Source organism: Buteo buteo, chromosome 9 (genome assembly GCF_964188355.1).
Source record: "Buteo buteo chromosome 9, bButBut1.hap1.1, whole genome shotgun sequence".
NCBI lineage: Eukaryota > Metazoa > Chordata > Aves > Accipitriformes > Accipitridae > Buteo > Buteo buteo.
Genome location: NC_134179.1, coordinates 40,422,959 through 40,440,154, shown reverse-complemented (window position 1 = coordinate 40,440,154; position 17,196 = coordinate 40,422,959). Strand labels below are relative to the sequence as shown.

Genomic DNA, 17,196 nt, shown 5'->3' with positions numbered 1-17,196 from the left:
CTTAGGCAAGAGGTTCTTCCCTTCCCGGTGCAGGACTTGCCATCTGACCTTCCTGAGTGCCATGAGGCTCCTGTGGCCCCGTCCTCCAGCTGGTCTACGGCTCCCCTTGCAGCACTGCTGCCCTGGAGCACGTCACCTGGCTTGTATGGGTTGACTCTTCTCAGGCAGTCCTTGATTTGAAGCCCAGCCACTGCTGGGAGGGCCGCGCCTCCTTCCTTCAACTCTTTCAGAGGGCACATCGGCCCGGGAGAACTTGTACGTAAAGAGTGACAGAGAGAAGGCATGGGCGCCCCCCAGACTGCTCTCTGTCCACTCTTCAGGAAATCAGCCACCCCAGTCAGCAGCGGGCCCGCTTCTTCCTCCGTCACTCTTCGGCTACTCTTGCAGGGGTCGATCTTGCTCTTGATGCTTGCTGCCTGTTGCTCTTCATGCCCCTTGCAAGACTCAAGGCACGCTGAGCTTTGACTTTCCTAACAGCATCCCAACATGCCTAGGAATTATGTCCAAATTCCTCCTTTGCAGCTCGTCCCTCCTTACCACTCCAGGATGCTGCCTTTTGACGTTGGTGCTCTGCCTTGAGTACCCCACTTAGCCAGAGCTGGTCTGCCGAGACATCTGTTTGTTTTCCTGTGCACCGGGCTGGACCATACTTGTGCTTGGACCATGAGGTGCCTAAGGCACTGCCAGCTCTTCTGAGCTCTTTTGTGCTTCACAGCTGCCTCCGCGGCATCCGACCTACCAGCTGCCTGACTAGGCCAAAGTCAGCGTGCCTGAAGTCCAGGGGCTGTACTCTGCTACTCGCTTTCCTCCCTGCCGTCGGGTCAGGTCGTGAACTCCACTGTTTCTCCGGTGTGACAACCACGCCTGCCCTTGATTCCAATGTTCCCAACCAGTTCTTCCCTCTTCGGGGCACCCGTCTTCTGCCCATGACAGAATCGCAGGATCCCTGAGGTTGGAAGGGACCTCTGGAGATCGTCTAGTCCAACCGCCCCTGCTCAGAGCACGGTCAGCCTTTGGAGGATGCTCAGGGCCAAGTCCTGTCAAGCTCAGCATCCCTACAACGATGGAGAAGCCACAACGTGTCCGTGGCAACCCCATCCAGTACGTGACCACCCTCACACTAACAAAGTCTTTCCTTATGTTTTTGTGGGATTTCCCATAGTTCAATATGTGCCTCTCACCTCTTGCCCCTTCACCGCATAGGACAGTCTGACTCGATGTTCTTGACCCTCTCCCCTCAGCTCTTTTACGCATTGCTAAGAGGCGTGCCGCGGGGCCTTCGCTCCTCCAGGGTGAACAACCCCACCGCTCACAGCCCCTCCTGCCTCAGGGGCTCCAGTCGCTTTGTGGGCTCCGTCACCCTTTGCTGGACTCGCGCCAGTATGGCCGTGTGTTTTGGGTTTGTGTGGAGGGTTTTGGTAGCGGGGGAGGGGCTGCAGGGTTGGCTCCCGTGAGAAGCTCCTGGAAGATGCCCCGGCTCCAAGGTGGACCCGCCTCTGACCAAGGCCGACCCAATCAGTGATGGCGGTAGCGCCTCTGGGATAACATAGTTAAGAAGGGGAACCTACAGTGGGGGAGGAGATTGGAATGTGAGAGAAACCCCTGTGCAGATACCAAGGTCAGGGAAGAAGGAGGGGGAGGAGGTGAGGGCCCTGCGGCCCGTGGTGAGACGGCAGGCTGTCCCCCTGCAGCCCGTGGAGGTGAGCGGGGAAGCAGATGCCCACTTGCAGCCCGTGGAGGACCCCACGCTGGAGCAGTCGCATGCCCCCGAAGATGGCCGTGACTCCATGGGAAAGCCCGCGCTGCAGCAGTCTGTGACTGAAGATCGGTCCGCGGAAAGGACCCATGCCCGAGAAGCTGGTGAAGGACTGCAGCCCGTGGAAGGACTCACGCTGGAGAAGTTTGTGAAGCACTCTCTCCCGTGGGAGGGACCCCACGCTGGAGCAGGGGAAGAGTGTGAGGAGTCGTCCCCCTGCGGGGGAAGGACCGGCAGAGACAAACGTGTGGCGAACTGACCGCAACGCCCATTCCCCGTCCCCCTGTGCCGCTGGGGGAGGACGTAGAGAAAACCGGGAGTGGAGCTGAGCCGGGAAGGAGGGAGGGGTGGGGGGAAGATGTTCTAAGGTTTGGGTTTACAGATTCTCAGTATCCTTGTTTTGGTTTGATTTGTAGTAAATTAAACTGATTTTGTTTCTTCCCCAAGTTGAGCCTGTCTTTTGCCCGCGACCGTAAGCGGCGAGTGATCCCTCCCTCTCCTTGTCTCGACCCGCGAGCTTTTCTTTATATTTTCTCCTCATCCCACCGGGGCCGCGGCAGGGGAGGAGGGAGCGAGCGGCTTCGTGGTGCTTTGATACCGACTGAGCTTGAACCACGACACCGTGCATCTCTCATCCTGGGGAGGCACAGACTCGACGCTCTTTGCGGCAGTTGTGGTCTCAGCACTGCTGAGCAGAGAAGAGGGATCACCTTCCGTGACCTGATGGCAAACCCCTTCCTAATGCAGCCCAGGATGCTTTCAAATGCCATTTCTGCAAGGGTGCAGGCCTGCCTCATGGTGTCCACCGGGACCCACATCCTCCGCTGCAAAGCTGTTTGGCAGCCCATCGGCCCCAGCCTGGAGTAGTGCAGGAGGTTCTTCCTCCCCCACTGCAGGACTTTGCATAAAGGGGCTTAAACGTCATTGGCCCCAGGCTGGGCCCCTGCAGTGCACCAGGAGTGAGTGTCTGCCAGCTGGACTTGGTGCTGCTCATCACAACCCTTGCAGTCCAGCAGCCATGCCAGATTTCAATCCCCTGCACTGCCCTCTTCCCCAGCCCGTATTTTGGTAGTTGGTCTCTCGGATTGTGTCCTGGTTTCGGCTGGAATAAAGTTAATTTTCTTCCTGGCAGCTGGTAGAGTGCTCTGGTTTGGATTTAGGATGACAATAATGGTGATAACGCACTGATGTCTCAGTCGTTGCTAAGCGGTGCTTCTACTAACTATGCTGCTGACCTACCTGGAAGAAGACTTTCTTGTTGCCCTCCACGTGCTTTGCCTGATTCAACGCCAGGCGGGCTTTGATTTTGCTAACACCAACCCCGCATACGCAGACAGCAGCGGCAGGCAGAGCCGGGCCTCTTCCTGCAAAGGGAGGTGCAAACAATCGCACTTCACTGCCCCAAGCCAGCACCCCCTGCCTGCACAGGACCCCTCCAGCACGTGGGAGGCATCTTCCGCCCAAATTGACGCAGCCCTGCCCGGGATATCCTTGGGAGTCTCATGCCGGCACATGAAAGGAGCCTGCATGGCAGACCAAGCAAGTCAGAAACGAGGAAATGAAATGGCAGCGTTGACGGAAACAAAAACACCACCTGTGCCATTAGGTAGGATATTTTGCTTTGGAGGTGAGTCTGTTGGAAAATTACTGCCCGCGTGCAGTGACTGTGGGCCTGGGGCGGTGCAGGAGCAGTATAAAAGCGGGCCCTTCTCCTCACTCTCTCATCCACTCCTCTCGCCTCCATCTCCTTGGGAAAAAGGTGAGTACGAAGGCCTAACTCCTACTCCGCATCCTCCTCCAGCATTTCTCAGCACACACCCTATCTTATGCTGGGTCGTGGGGCTACTTAATCATGGGAGAGGGAAGGGGGCTGAAAGTGTGGCATGGAGACAGGCTGGGGCTTGGCTGAGGTGAGCTATGGGCTCTTGCCTCCAGCTCGTGGCTTGTCTCCTCATGGTGGGGTGACAGGCTGCTCCTCACCCAACCCTTGTGCTCTGCTCCCCCCTGCCCTCTCTCCCAGGTGCACCTCCGGACCCACGACATGTCCTGCTACAACCAGTGCCTGCCCTGCCAGCCCTGCCAGCCCTGCGGCCCGACCCCGCTGGCCAACAGCTGCAACGAGCCCTGTGTCAGGCAGTGCCAGGACTCCACCGTCGTCATCCAGCCCTCCCCCGTGGTGGTGACCCTGCCCGGCCCCATCCTCAGCTCCTTCCCGCAGAACACCGCCGTGGGATCCTCCACCTCCGCTGCCGTTGGCAGCATCCTCAGCTCTGAGGGAGTGCCCATCTCCTCCGGGGGCTTTGGCCTCTCCGGCTTTGGCAGCCGCTACTGCCGCACAAGGTGCCTCCCCTGCTAAAGCTGCTCCCTGCACTGAGGCCTCCGCTTGGATCGACCTCGTTTCCCTCTTTTGACTCATTAAAGTTCTTCTGCATCACAGCCCCTGCCTCCGTGTCATCCTTTCCCCTGCAGATGCTCTCCGAAGATGGCCAGGCGGAGAGCTGTTGCTCAGGAGTGGTTCTGGGAGGGGGTTGTTGGGGATGGTTTCGCACTGATTGTCAACAGAGGCTTGCATCGAGTATGCTTGCTCATGCAGCAGCTGATGCTCTAGTTTCTAAATTTTACTGCCTCTTTGGACCGGGATAGAATTACCCAACATAGTTCAGTGACTACCGTCGACTTTGTTGTGCACACCTTTTGTTTTTCCTCAGTAAACTCAACGCTGTGATGCAAGTAGTCAGGAGGGAATGTGGTTTTGACAAGACGTACGCACTAGCTTCCCAGGAGAGCCCAGGAGAACCCATCCTAACCTTCGCATTCTCAAAGGGAGGGACACAGTGCAGTGCGCTGCCTCATCGTAGAGCCATCTTACCATAGAATCAGAGAATGGTAGTGGTTGGAAGAGACCTTGAAAGATCATCCAGTCGAACCCCGCTGCCATGGGCAGGGACATCTGTCACTAGATCACGCTACTCACAGTTCTGTTGAACCCGTCTTTGAATACTTCCAACGATGGGGCATCCCATCATTCTGTGGGCAACCTTTTCCAGTGTCTCACCACCTTCATCATCATCAAATTCTTCCTTTTGTCCAATCTACATCTACCCTATTTCAGTTTAAAACTGTTGCTCCTTGTCCTATCGCTAGAGACCTTGACAAAAAGTCCCTCTCCGAATTTCTTGCGAGTCCCCTTTATATCTGGAGAGGCTGCAATAAGGTCTCCCCATAGCCTTCTCTGCTCCGGGCTGAGCAGCCCCAACTCCCTCAGCCTTTCTTCACAAGAGGGGTCCTAGAGCCCCCTTACCATTTTTGCAGTCCATCTCTGGAGCTGCTCTAAGAGGTCCCTGTCTTTTTTGTACTGGGGACCCCAGGCTGGGTGCATTGCTCCAGGTGGGGTCTAACGAGAGCAGACTAGAAGCAGAGAATCTCCACCCTCAGCCTGCTTGGCCACACTTCTTTTTGTGCAGCCCAGGCCACGAGTGGCTTTCTGGGCTGCAAGCGCCCATTGCTGGCTCATGTCCATGACTCATGTCCATGACTCCCCCCAGAGTCCTCCTCTGCGGGGCTGCTCTCAACCATTCATCCTTCAGTCCGTATTGATAGAGTTGATACAGGGGATTGCCCCAACGCAGGCGCAGGCCCTTGCACTTGGCCTTGTTGAAGTTCCTGAGTTTCACATGGGACCATTCCTCACGCATGTCAAGATCCCTCTGGATTGCATGCCTCCCCTCCAGCGTAACAGTTGCACCCCTCAGCTTGGTGTCACGCACAAACTTGCTGAGGGTGCACTCAGTCCCGCTATCTATGTCACTGATGAAGGTATGAAATAGTATGGGTCCCGGTACAGACCCCTGAAGGACACCACTCGTTGCTGGTTTCCACTTGGAGATTGAGCTGTTGACTAGAACTCCTTGGATGCAGCCAAAGTGCCCTTGGGGCACTGCCAGTTGCAGGTGAGGAAGGCATCCATGACTCCACCAGAGCCCCTGGCCATCAGGCCCGGCTTTGCTGAGCCTCTGCCCAGACGTGTCCTCTTGGCCTCGGGGCACGTGCTGCGGAAGGGGCACATGGACACTGCTTGACCTCAGCTGAGGAGCCTGGGCTGTGGAAGGCGCTGGGAGGGCAGCAGCCCCACAGGCTCCTGGGAAGCGGACAAGAGGGGAGAAGAAGAGAGGCGAGACGAGGGGCGGCAATTCCTCTTGGCCTGGCTGCCACTGTTCCGGGGGAGGAGGCTCGAGTACAAAAATGGCCCCAGAGGACAATAGGAGAGGGAATGGGGGAACCAGGCCGTACTGGCGCTGGCTGCGATGGAGGTAATTTTCTTCATAGCAGCCTCTGTGGTGCTCTGTTTTAAATGTAAGGGTAAACCAGTGCAGATAACACTGCAGTGCTTGCACAGCTTCAAGGCCATCCCTCTTTCCTAGTCTGCACCCCTGCAGGGAAGGCTAGTGGTGGGCAAGCAGCCGAGAGGGGACACAGCCAGGACAGCTGATCTGAATTGACCAAAGGGCTACTCCATGCCATATAACATCATGCTCAGCAATGAAACTGCGGGCAGTCTTTCCAAAGTAGCTGTCCTTTGCAGACTGGCTGGGCATCAGTCTGCTGGTGCTAGGTGGTGGGTGATCGCCTTTGCATCACTTGGTTTCTTTCTCTTTTTTTCCCTTCCCCACTTAAACTGTCCTGATCTTGACCCCAAGGTTTTTTTGGAGTCCTTCTCTTCCAATTCTTGCCCCATCCCACTCGGACAGCAGATGGAGAAAACAGCTGGTGAGTGCTTAGTGCTGGTTGAGGTCAACGGACCACACAGGCCCATAGGCAGCGCATGTCCTGCTTGCCCTGCTCCTTCGCTGTCTGTGCCCAGGGCTTCCTGGGAAAGTTTCTGGAGACAGGGAGGCAGGGAGAGACTCAGGGCAGGAAGAGAGGGAGCGGGTGTGGGCTGAGCGTCTCGAAGGGCTGCCTGGGAGCTCTCCAAAGCGGTGCGGTGACCAGCAGCAAAGGCTGCAGAAAGACTTGCAGCCGAGAAAGGGGAGCTGCTGAACGGCTGCAGGACACCGCTGGGCAAGATGATACATGTCCACCCAGAGCCCTGATCAGCAGCTAAACTTGGTAGCAAGCGGCCCTGTCTCTCCACACGTGCTTCTACCCCTGGCAAGCAGCAGCCCAAAAGCGGGGCCAGGGGAAGGTGCTCTTGCAGTAACACCATCCAAACGGGTGCGACTCCCAGCACTGCTCAGCGCTCTCCAGACGGCATGTAGAAAGCTGTGTTGAGTTTTGGGCTGAAAAGCAAGGAAGACCTTGAGCAAGTGGAGCGAGTTCAGAGGAGGGTGGCCAGGATGGTGAGAGGGCTTGAGCACTTGGCTGGGGAGGAGAGGCTGAGGGTGCAGGGCTTGCTGAGCGTGGAGAAGAGAATGCTTTGGTGGGAGCCCTAAAATCATCTTTGGAGTAGCTATGGTCATTAGACTGCATCGGGTCATCCTATCCAGCCCCAGATAGGCAGGGAAGTTCAGAAAGCAGAGGGTCAACCTGAGCATGACTAAGCGTCTTCAGTGCAAGCCTCTGTTGAAAATCACGGCACAAGCATCCCCAGCAACCCCCTCCCAGAACCACCCCCGAGCAACATCTCTCTCCCTGGGCATCATGGGACAGTGTCTGCAGGGGAAAGGATGAGACGAAGGCATGGGTTGGGATGCAGCAGAACTTTAATGAGTCAAAAGAGGGAGACGGGGTCGGTCTGGGTGGGAGTCCCAGTACACAGAGCACCAGGGGCAGAAAAGAATCTGTACCCCATGGCTGTGGTGGAGATCCTTCCAGGTGTCCATCTGCCTGCCCCACAGAGGCTGCAGGGTCAGCAGCTCTTCCCTAGGCTGGCTTTGTGGTGCTCACAGCCCAGGGGAGCACAAGGGAACAAGGAGACGGGAGGGAAAGGAGAGAGCGGAAGAGGGGAAAGGCAGGCAAGGGCTGTGCTTTCTCAGAGCTGAGGCTGGCCCCGTCCTTTTGCAAGGGGTGCTGGCGTTGCTCAGCCTGTCTGAAAGCAACAAGCCGACGCTCCGTCCCCAGTGCGGTTCCATCTTCTGGGTCCCCGGTGGCCTTGCCCAGGGCCATCGCCAGCAGCTTTAGCAGGGGAGGCACCTCCTGCCGCAGTAGCGGCTGCCAAAGCCGGAGAGGCCAAAGCCCCCGGAGGAGATGGGCACTCCCTCAGAGCTGAGGATGCTGCCAACGGCAGCGGAGGTGGAGGATCCCACGGCGGTGTTCTGCGGGAAGGAGCTGAGGATGGGGCCGGGCAGGGTCACCACCACGGGGGAGGGCTGGATGACGACGGTGGAGTCCTGGCACTGCCTGACACAGGGCTCGTTGCAGCTGTTGGCCAGCGGGGTCGGGCCGCAGGGCTGGCAGGGCAGGCACTGGTTGTAGCAGGACATGTCGTGGGTCCGGAGGTGCACCTGGGAGAGAGGGCAGCGGGGAGCAGACCACAAGGGTTGGGTGAGGAGCAGCCTGTCACCCCACCATGAGGAGACAAGGCACGAGCTGGAGGCAAGAGCCCATAGCTCACCTCAGCCAAGCCCCAGCCTGTCTCCATGCCACACTTTCAGCCCCCTTCCCTCTCCCATGATTAAGTAGCCCCACGACCCAGCATAAGATAGGGTGTGTGCTGAGAAATGCTGGAGGAGGATGCGGAGTAGGAGTTAGGCCTTCGTACTCACCTTTTTCCCAAGGAGATGGAGGCGAGAGGAGTGGATGAGAGAGTGAGGAGAAGGGCCCGCTTTTATACTGCTCCTGCACCGCCCCAGGCCCACAGTCACTGCACGCGGGCAGTAATTTTCCAACAGACTCACCTCCAAAGCAAAATATCCTACCTAATGGCACAGGTGGTGTTTTTGTTTCCGTCAACGCTGCCATTTCATTTCCTCGTTTCTGACTTGCTTGGTCTGCCATGCAGGCTCCTTTCATGTGCCGGCATGAGACTCCCAAGGATATCCCGGGCAGGGCTGCGTCAATTTGGGCGGAAGATGCCTCCCACGTGCTGGAGGGGTCCTGTGCAGGCAGGGGGTGCTGGCTTGGGGCAGTGAAGTGCGATTGTTTGCACCTCCCTTTGCAGGAAGAGGCCCGGCTCTGCCTGCCGCTGCTGTCTGCGTATGCGGGGTTGGTGTTAGCAAAATCAAAGCCCGCCTGGCGTTGAATCAGGCAAAGCACGTGGAGGGCAACAAGAAAGTCTTCTTCCAGGTAGGTCAGCAGCATAGTTAGTAGAAGCACCGCTTAGCAACGACTGAGACATCAGTGCGTTATCACCATTATTGTCATCCTAAATCCAAACCAGAGCACTCTACCAGCTGCCAGGAAGAAAATTAACTTTATTCCAGCCGAAACCAGGACACAATCCGAGAGACCAACTACCAAAATACGGGCTGGGGAAGAGGGCAGTGCAGGGGATTGAAATCTGGCATGGCTGCTGGACTGCAAGGGTTGTGATGAGCAGCACCAAGTCCAGCTGGCAGACACTCACTCCTGGTGCACTGCAGGGGCCCAGCCTGGGGCCAATGACGTTTAAGCCCCTTTATGCAAAGTCCTGCAGTGGGGGAGGAAGAACCTCCTGCACTACTCCAGGCTGGGGCCGATGGGCTGCCAAACAGCTTTGCAGCGGAGGATGTGGGTCCCGGTGGACACCATGAGGCAGGCCTGCACCCTTGCAGAAATGGCATTTGAAAGCATCCTGGGCTGCATTAGGAAGGGGTTTGCCATCAGGTCACGGAAGGTGATCCCTCTTCTCTGCTCAGCAGTGCTGAGACCACAACTGCCGCAAAGAGCGTCGAGTCTGTGCCTCCCCAGGATGAGAGATGCACGGTGTCGTGGTTCAAGCTCAGTCGGTATCAAAGCACCACGAAGCCGCTCGCTCCCTCCTCCCCTGCCGCGGCCCCGGTGGGATGAGGAGAAAATATAAAGAAAAGCTCGCGGGTCGAGACAAGGAGAGGGAGGGATCACTCGCCGCTTACGGTCGCGGGCAAAAGACAGGCTCAACTTGGGGAAGAAACAAAATCAGTTTAATTTACTACAAATCAAACCAAAACAAGGATACTGAGAATCTGTAAACCCAAACCTTAGAACATCTTCCCCCCACCCCTCCCTCCTTCCCGGCTCAGCTCCACTCCCGGTTTTCTCTACGTCCTCCCCCAGCGGCACAGGGGGACGGGGAATGGGCGTTGCGGTCAGTTCGCCACACGTTTGTCTCTGCCGGTCCTTCCCCCGCAGGGGGACGACTCCTCACACTCTTCCCCTGCTCCAGCGTGGGGTCCCTCCCACGGGAGAGAGTGCTTCACAAACTTCTCCAGCGTGAGTCCTTCCACGGGCTGCAGTCCTTCACCAGCTTCTCGGGCATGGGTCCTTTCCGCGGACCGATCTTCAGTCACAGACTGCTGCAGCGCGGGCTTTCCCATGGAGTCACGGCCATCTTCGGGGGCATGCGACTGCTCCAGCGTGGGGTCCTCCACGGGCTGCAAGTGGGCATCTGCTTCCCCGCTCACCTCCACGGGCTGCAGGGGGACAGCCTGCCGTCTCACCACGGGCCGCAGGGCCCTCACCTCCTCCCCCTCCTTCTTCCCTGACCTTGGTATCTGCACAGGGGTTTCTCTCACATTCCAATCTCCTCCCCCACTGTAGGTTCCCCTTCTTAACTATGTTATCCCAGAGGCGCTACCGCCATCACTGATTGGGTCGGCCTTGGTCAGAGGCGGGTCCACCTTGGAGCCGGGGCATCTTCCAGGAGCTTCTCACGGGAGCCAACCCTGCAGCCCCTCCCCCGCTACCAAAACCCTCCACACAAACCCAAAACACACGGCCATACTGGCGCGAGTCCAGCAAAGGGTGACGGAGCCCACAAAGCGACTGGAGCCCCTGAGGCAGGAGGGGCTGTGAGCGGTGGGGTTGTTCACCCTGGAGGAGCGAAGGCCCCGCGGCACGCCTCTTAGCAATGCGTAAAAGAGCTGAGGGGAGAGGGTCAAGAACATCGAGTCAGACTGTCCTATGCGGTGAAGGGGCAAGAGGTGAGAGGCACATATTGAACTATGGGAAATCCCACAAAAACATAAGGAAAGACTTTGTTAGTGTGAGGGTGGTCACGTACTGGATGGGGTTGCCACGGACACGTTGTGGCTTCTCCATCGTTGTAGGGATGCTGAGCTTGACAGGACTTGGCCCTGAGCATCCTCCAAAGGCTGACCGTGCTCTGAGCAGGGGCGGTTGGACTAGACGATCTCCAGAGGTCCCTTCCAACCTCAGGGATCCTGCGATTCTGTCATGGGCAGAAGACGGGTGCCCCGAAGAGGGAAGAACTGGTTGGGAACATTGGAATCAAGGGCAGGCGTGGTTGTCACACCGGAGAAACAGTGGAGTTCACGACCTGACCCGACGGCAGGGAGGAAAGCGAGTAGCAGAGTACAGCCCCTGGACTTCAGGCACGCTGACTTTGGCCTAGTCAGGCAGCTGGTAGGTCGGATGCCGCGGAGGCAGCTGTGAAGCACAAAAGAGCTCAGAAGAGCTGGCAGTGCCTTAGGCACCTCATGGTCCAAGCGCAAGTATGGTCCAGCCCGGTGCACAGGAAAACAAACAGATGTCTCGGCAGACCAGCTCTGGCTAAGTGGGGTACTCAAGGCAGAGCACCAACGTCAAAAGGCAGCATCCTGGAGTGGTAAGGAGGGACGAGCTGCAAAGGAGGAATTTGGACATAATTCCTAGGCATGTTGGGATGCTGTTAGGAAAGTCAAAGCTCAGCGTGCCTTGAGTCTTGCAAGGGGCATGAAGAGCAACAGGCAGCAAGCATCAAGAGCAAGATCGACCCCTGCAAGAGTAGCCGAAGAGTGACGGAGGAAGAAGCGGGCCCGCTGCTGACTGGGGTGGCTGATTTCCTGAAGAGTGGACAGAGAGCAGTCTGGGGGGCGCCCATGCCTTCTCTCTGTCACTCTTTACGTACAAGTTCTCCCGGGCCGATGTGCCCTCTGAAAGAGTTGAAGGAAGGAGGCGCGGCCCTCCCAGCAGTGGCTGGGCTTCAAATCAAGGACTGCCTGAGAAGAGTCAACCCATACAAGCCAGGTGACGTGCTCCAGGGCAGCAGTGCTGCAAGGGGAGCCGTAGACCAGCTGGAGGACGGGGCCACAGGAGCCTCATGGCACTCAGGAAGGTCAGATGGCAAGTCCTGCACCGGGAAGGGAAGAACCTCTTGCCTAAGTACGGACGGGGGACTGAACTATGCTACGATCTTAGAGCCCTTGAACCTCCTCTGGGCAGATGTGCCGCCAGGGTCAGCCTTGGGGAGAGGCGTGGAGGGTGGACGGACAGGCCTCATCTTCCTGGCCAAAGAGACTGGGCTGTGGCGAGGAGCTCTCCGGAATGCTCCGTGGAGGGAAAGAAAGGGTTGCCGAAAACATGTCCCCAGCGGCTGGGACTCATCCCTGGGTCCCAGGCAATATATGTCCTCTCATGGCATTGGTGCTTCAGCATGCCTTCTTTCCCATGCCCCACAGGCCTCCTCAGCTTGCAGCACCGCTGGAGATGTAGGGAAACTTCCCCCAGTTCCCCAGCGAGCGAGGGCTGGCAGGACCCCGCAGTGCTATGGGCCTGGGGATGCTCAGGGAGGGGATGTGCTCAGAAGGGCCCTGGGTGCAAAACCAGCTCTCGACTACATCAAGGAGGTGATGCACTTCCCTGCCCTGCAGCCACGGAGGAGCTGGGACGCGCCCCAGGAGGGCAAGGGAATGCCTTCAGTAGCCAAGCTTCCTGGGATAGACTCTCCCTACCCATGGCGAGTCACGCTCTAATTTTGGGTTGGCCGTGTGTCAGCCTCTTGGCGTGAGGCCAAGCCGGGAGCGCGTGCTGTCTGCGGGCCGTGTCCCATGCAGGGCTGAATTCCCCTGCAGCCAGGGCGGTTCCATCCCTGCCCCAGGAAAACCATGTCCGAGCACTGGGCTTGTGCCCAAGTACACAGCTCCAGGGAGACCCAAGGGCCATTGCCCTCAGCATGACCTTCTTGCCAGCGCTCCCACAGCTTGGGGGTGGTCGCAGGATGGCCAGCGTGTTTTGGAAAAGTGGCCAGGCCTTTGTGTCTCCTGCAGGTCAGTGTCCAAAGCGTGCGACCAAAGTGCATGGTGGAGAGTGGGAGGAACGAGGCGCTGTCCTGAGCCCCAACACACCCCTTTGTTAGTGAGGACGGACCCGACTCCACAGGGCTTGTTGAGGAATCGGGTGGTGCGGGAGGGCAAAGCTTTCCTTCCGCAAGCCTGCTGACGGCGCTGGGGGGGGACCCCCAGAGGCTGCCACGAGAGGGGACGACTTTGCCAAACAAACTGTCAAATGTCTCCCCAGAAGGAGAAGCTTTCCTTGGGTGAAGGCACTTGAAAACAGTAGGGCAGCCCACCTGCCAATCGGGTCAATGACCAGTGACTGCTGGAGCGAGCGTGGAGGCAGTCAGGGTGGGAGAAGGATGCGGCATGTCCTCAGTCACAGGAGCCTTTGGGCACCCAGAGGAGGACTGCATTGGCGGAGGGATATGCGCACATGCAAGGAGGGTTGTAAACGAGCTCACCAGATTTCCCCAGACCGATGTCCCCTGTCGGCATGGACCCTTCCAGCACTCGGGGGCACATCTTCTGCCTGTACTGCTGTGTTCCTGCCCAGGAGATCCTTGGGCCTCTCATCCTGGTATTTGACAGGAGCCTCTGTGGCCTCATGGGCGTGTCAGAAATGAGGAAGCGAAATGGCAGCGTTGACGGAAAGCAAAACACAACCTGTGCCATTAGGTAGGATATTTTGCTTTGGAGGTGAATCTGTTGGAAAATTACTGCCCGCGCGCAGTGACTGTGAGCCTGGGGCGGTGCAGGAGCAGTATAAAAGTGGGCCCTTCTCCTCTCTCTCTCATCCGCTCCTGTCGCCTCCATCTCCTTGGGAACAAGGTGAGTCTGGAGCCCTTTCTCCTCCTCGTCGTCCTCCACCTCTGTCATTTCTCAGCACATACCTGCCTCTTTGTCCCGCGCTGGGTCTTAGAGCTGCTTGCCATGGGAGAGGGAAGGGGGCAGAAGTTACGGGATGGAGAGCAGTTGGGGTCTTGGCTGGGGTGTCTATTGAGCCATGGGCTAGGCGGGGACCTCCCTGGGCTTAGTGGCTCCTGGCAGGGCTCTTTTGGGATGAGGGGAAGGAGAAACCCGCGAACATCTCTACAGCGCCTCTGGCTCTTGCCTGAGTTTTGGCTCCCTTGTGGTGGGGTGACAGGCTGCTCCTCACCCAACCCTTGTGGTCTGCTCCCCGCTGCCCTCTCTCCCAGGTGCACCTCCGGACCCACGACATGTCCTGCTACAACCAGTGCCTGCCCTGCCAGCCCTGCGGCCCGACCCCGCTGGCCAACAGCTGCAACGAGCCCTGTGTCAGGCAGTGCCAGGACTCCACCGTCGTCATCCAGCCCTCCCCCGTGGTGGTGACCCTGCCCGGCCCCATCCTCAGCTCCTTCCCGCAGAACACCGCCGTGGGATCCTCCACCTCCGCTGCCGTTGGCAGCATCCTCAGCTCTGAGGGAGTGCCCATCTCCTCCGGGGGCTTTGGCCTCTCCGGCTTTGGCAGCCGCTACTGCGGCAGGAGGTGCCTCCCCTGCTAAAGCTGCTGGCGATGGCCCTGGGCAAGGCCACCGGGGACCCAGGAGATGGAACCGCACTGGGGACGGAGCGTCGGCTTGTTGCTTTCAGACAGGCTGAGCAACGCCAGCACCCCTTGCAAAAGGACGGGGCCAGCCTCAGCTCTGAGAAAGCACAGCCCTTGCCTGCCTTTCCCCTCTTCCGCTCTCTCCTTTCCCTCCCGTCTCCTTGTTCCCTTGTGCTCCCCTGGGCTGTGAGCACCACAAAGCCAGCCTAGGGAAGAGCTGCTGACCCTGCTCCCTCTGTGGGGCAGGCAGATGGACACCTGGAAGGATCTCCACCACAGCCATGGGGCACAGATTCTTTTCTGCCCCTGGTGCTCTGTGTACTGGGACTCCCACCCAGACCGACCCCGTCTCCCTCTTTTGACTCATTAAAGTTCTGCTGCATCCCAACCCATGCCTTCGTCTCATCCTTTCCCCTGCAGACACTGTCCCATGATGCCCAGGGAGAGAGATGTTGCTCGGGGGTGGTTCTGGGAGGGGGTTGCTGGGGATGCTTGTGCCGTGATTTTCAACAGAGGCTTGCACTGAAGACGCTTAGTCATGCTCAGGTTGACCCTCTGCTTTCTGAATTTCCCTGCCTATCTGGGGCTGGATAGGATGACCCGATGCAGTCTAATGACCATAGCTACTCCAAAGATGATTTTAGGGCTCCCACCAAAGCATTCTCTTCTCCACGCTCAGCAAGCCCTGCACCCTCAGCCTCTCCTCCCCAGCCAAGTGCTCAAGCCCTCTCACCATCCTGGCCACCCTCCTCTGAACTCGCTCCACTTGCTCAAGGTCTTCCTTGCTTTTCAGCCCAAAACTCAACACAGCTTTCTACATGCCGTCTGGAGAGCGCTGAGCAGTGCTGGGAGTCGCACCCGTTTGGATGGTGTTACTGCAAGAGCACCTTCCCCTGGCCCCGCTTTTGGGCTGCTGCTTGCCAGGGGTAGAAGCACGTGTGGAGAGACAGGGCCGCTTGCTACCAAGTTTAGCTGCTGATCAGGGCTCTGGGTGGACATGTATCATCTTGCCCAGCAGTGTCCTGCAGCCGTTCAGCAGCTCCCCTTTCTCGGCTGCAAGTCTTTCTGCAGCCTTTGCTGCTGGTCACCGCACCGCTTTGGAGAGCTCCCAGGCAGCCCTTCGAGACGCTCAGCCCACACCCGCTCCCTCTCTTCCTGCCCTGAGTCTCTCCCTGCCTCCCTGTCTCCAGAAACTTTCCCAGGAAGCCCTGGGCACAGACAGCGAAGGAGCAGGGCAAGCAGGACATGCGCTGCCTATGGGCCTGTGTGGTCCGTTGACCTCAACCAGCACTAAGCACTCACCAGCTGTTTTCTCCGTCTGCTGTCCGAGTGGGATGGGGCAAGAATTGGAAGAGAAGGACTCCAAAAAAACCTTGGGGTCAAGATCAGGACAGTTTAAGTGGGGAAGGGAAAAAAAGAGAAAGAAACCAAGTGATGCAAAGGCGATCACCCACCACCTAGCACCAGCAGACTGATGCCCAGCCAGTCTGCAAAGGACAGCTACTTTGGAAAGACTGCCCGCAGTTTCATTGCTGAGCATGATGTTATATGGCATGGAGTAGCCCTTTGGTCAATTCAGATCAGCTGTCCTGGCTGTGTCCCCTCTCGGCTGCTTGCCCACCACTAGCCTTCCCTGCAGGGGTGCAGACTAGGAAAGAGGGATGGCCTTGAAGCTGTGCAAGCACTGCAGTGTTATCTGCACTGGTTTACCCTTACATTTAAAACAGAGCACCACAGAGGCTGCTATGAAGAAAATTACCTCCATCGCAGCCAGCGCCAGTACGGCCTGGTTCCCCCATTCCCTCTCCTATTGTCCTCTGGGGCCATTTTTGTACTCGAGCCTCCTCCCCCGGAACAGTGGCAGCCAGGCCAAGAGGAATTGCCGCCCCTCGTCTCGCCTCTCTTCTTCTCCCCTCTTGTCCGCTTCCCAGGAGCCTGTGGGGCTGCTGCCCTCCCAGCGCCTTCCACAGCCCAGGCTCCTCAGCTGAGGTCAAGCAGTGTCCATGTGCCCCTTCCGCAGCACGTGCCCCGAGGCCAAGAGGACACGTCTGGGCAGAGGCTCAGCAAAGCCGGGCCTGATGGCCAGGGGCTCTGGTGGAGTCATGGATGCCTTCCTCACCTGCAACTGGCAGTGCCCCAAGGGCACTTTGGCTGCATCCAAGGAGTTCTAGTCAACAGCTCAATCTCCAAGTGGAAACCAGCAACGAGTGGTGTCCTTCAGGGGTCTGTACCGGGACCCATACTATTTCATACCTTCATCAGTGACATAGATAGCGGGACTGAGTGCACCCTCAGCAAGTTTGTGCGTGACACCAAGCTGAGGGGTGCAACTGTTACGCTGGAGGGGAGGCATGCAATCCAGAGGGATCTTGACATGCGTGAGGAATGGTCCCATGTGAAACTCAGGAACTTCAACAAGGCCAAGTGCAAGGGCCTGCGCCTGCGTTGGGGCAATCCCCTGTATCAACTCTATCAATACGGACTGAAGGATGAATGGTTGAGAGCAGCCCCGCAGAGGAGGACTCTGGGGGGAGTCATGGACATGAGTCATGGACATGAGCCAGCAATGGGCGCTTGCAGCCCAGAAAGCCACTCGTGGCCTGGGCTGCACAAAAAGAAGTGTGGCCAAGCAGGCTGAGGGTGGAGATTCTCTGCTTCTAGTCTGCTCTCGTTAGACCCCACCTGGAGCAATGCACCCAGCCTGGGGTCCCCAGTACAAAAAAGACAGGGACCTCTTAGAGCAGCTCCAGAGATGGACTGCAAAA

At 58.0% G+C, this 17,196-nt stretch overlaps 3 protein-coding genes across 3 annotated transcripts; 2 read left to right on the top strand and 1 right to left on the bottom strand.

The window, feature by feature from the left end:
* The first annotated feature begins 3,483 nt into the window (after nucleotides 1-3,483).
* Nucleotides 3,484-4,181, top strand: LOC142034597 (feather keratin 1-like). Its single transcript, XM_075036138.1, has 2 exons — nucleotides 3,484-3,515; nucleotides 3,777-4,181. Exon 2 carries the CDS (start codon nucleotides 3,798-3,800, stop codon nucleotides 4,110-4,112), a length of 315 nt encoding a protein of 104 aa, XP_074892239.1. The 5' UTR covers nucleotides 3,484-3,515; nucleotides 3,777-3,797; the 3' UTR covers nucleotides 4,113-4,181.
* A 3,256-nt stretch (nucleotides 4,182-7,437) lies between these two features.
* On the bottom strand, nucleotides 7,438-8,487 carry LOC142035035 (feather keratin 1-like). The gene is made up of 2 exons (XM_075036854.1): nucleotides 8,458-8,487; nucleotides 7,438-8,196 (listed from the first exon to the last, which is right to left on the bottom strand). The coding sequence occupies exon 2, from the start codon at nucleotides 8,173-8,175 to the stop codon at nucleotides 7,870-7,872; it is 306 nt and encodes a 101-aa protein (XP_074892955.1). The 5' UTR covers nucleotides 8,176-8,196; nucleotides 8,458-8,487; the 3' UTR covers nucleotides 7,438-7,869.
* A 5,175-nt stretch (nucleotides 8,488-13,662) lies between these two features.
* LOC142035034 (feather keratin 1-like) lies at nucleotides 13,663-14,819 on the top strand. The gene is made up of 2 exons (XM_075036853.1): nucleotides 13,663-13,692; nucleotides 14,061-14,819. The coding sequence occupies exon 2, from the start codon at nucleotides 14,082-14,084 to the stop codon at nucleotides 14,385-14,387; it is 306 nt and encodes a 101-aa protein (XP_074892954.1). The 5' UTR covers nucleotides 13,663-13,692; nucleotides 14,061-14,081; the 3' UTR covers nucleotides 14,388-14,819.
* The last annotated feature ends 2,377 nt before the right edge of the window (nucleotides 14,820-17,196 follow it).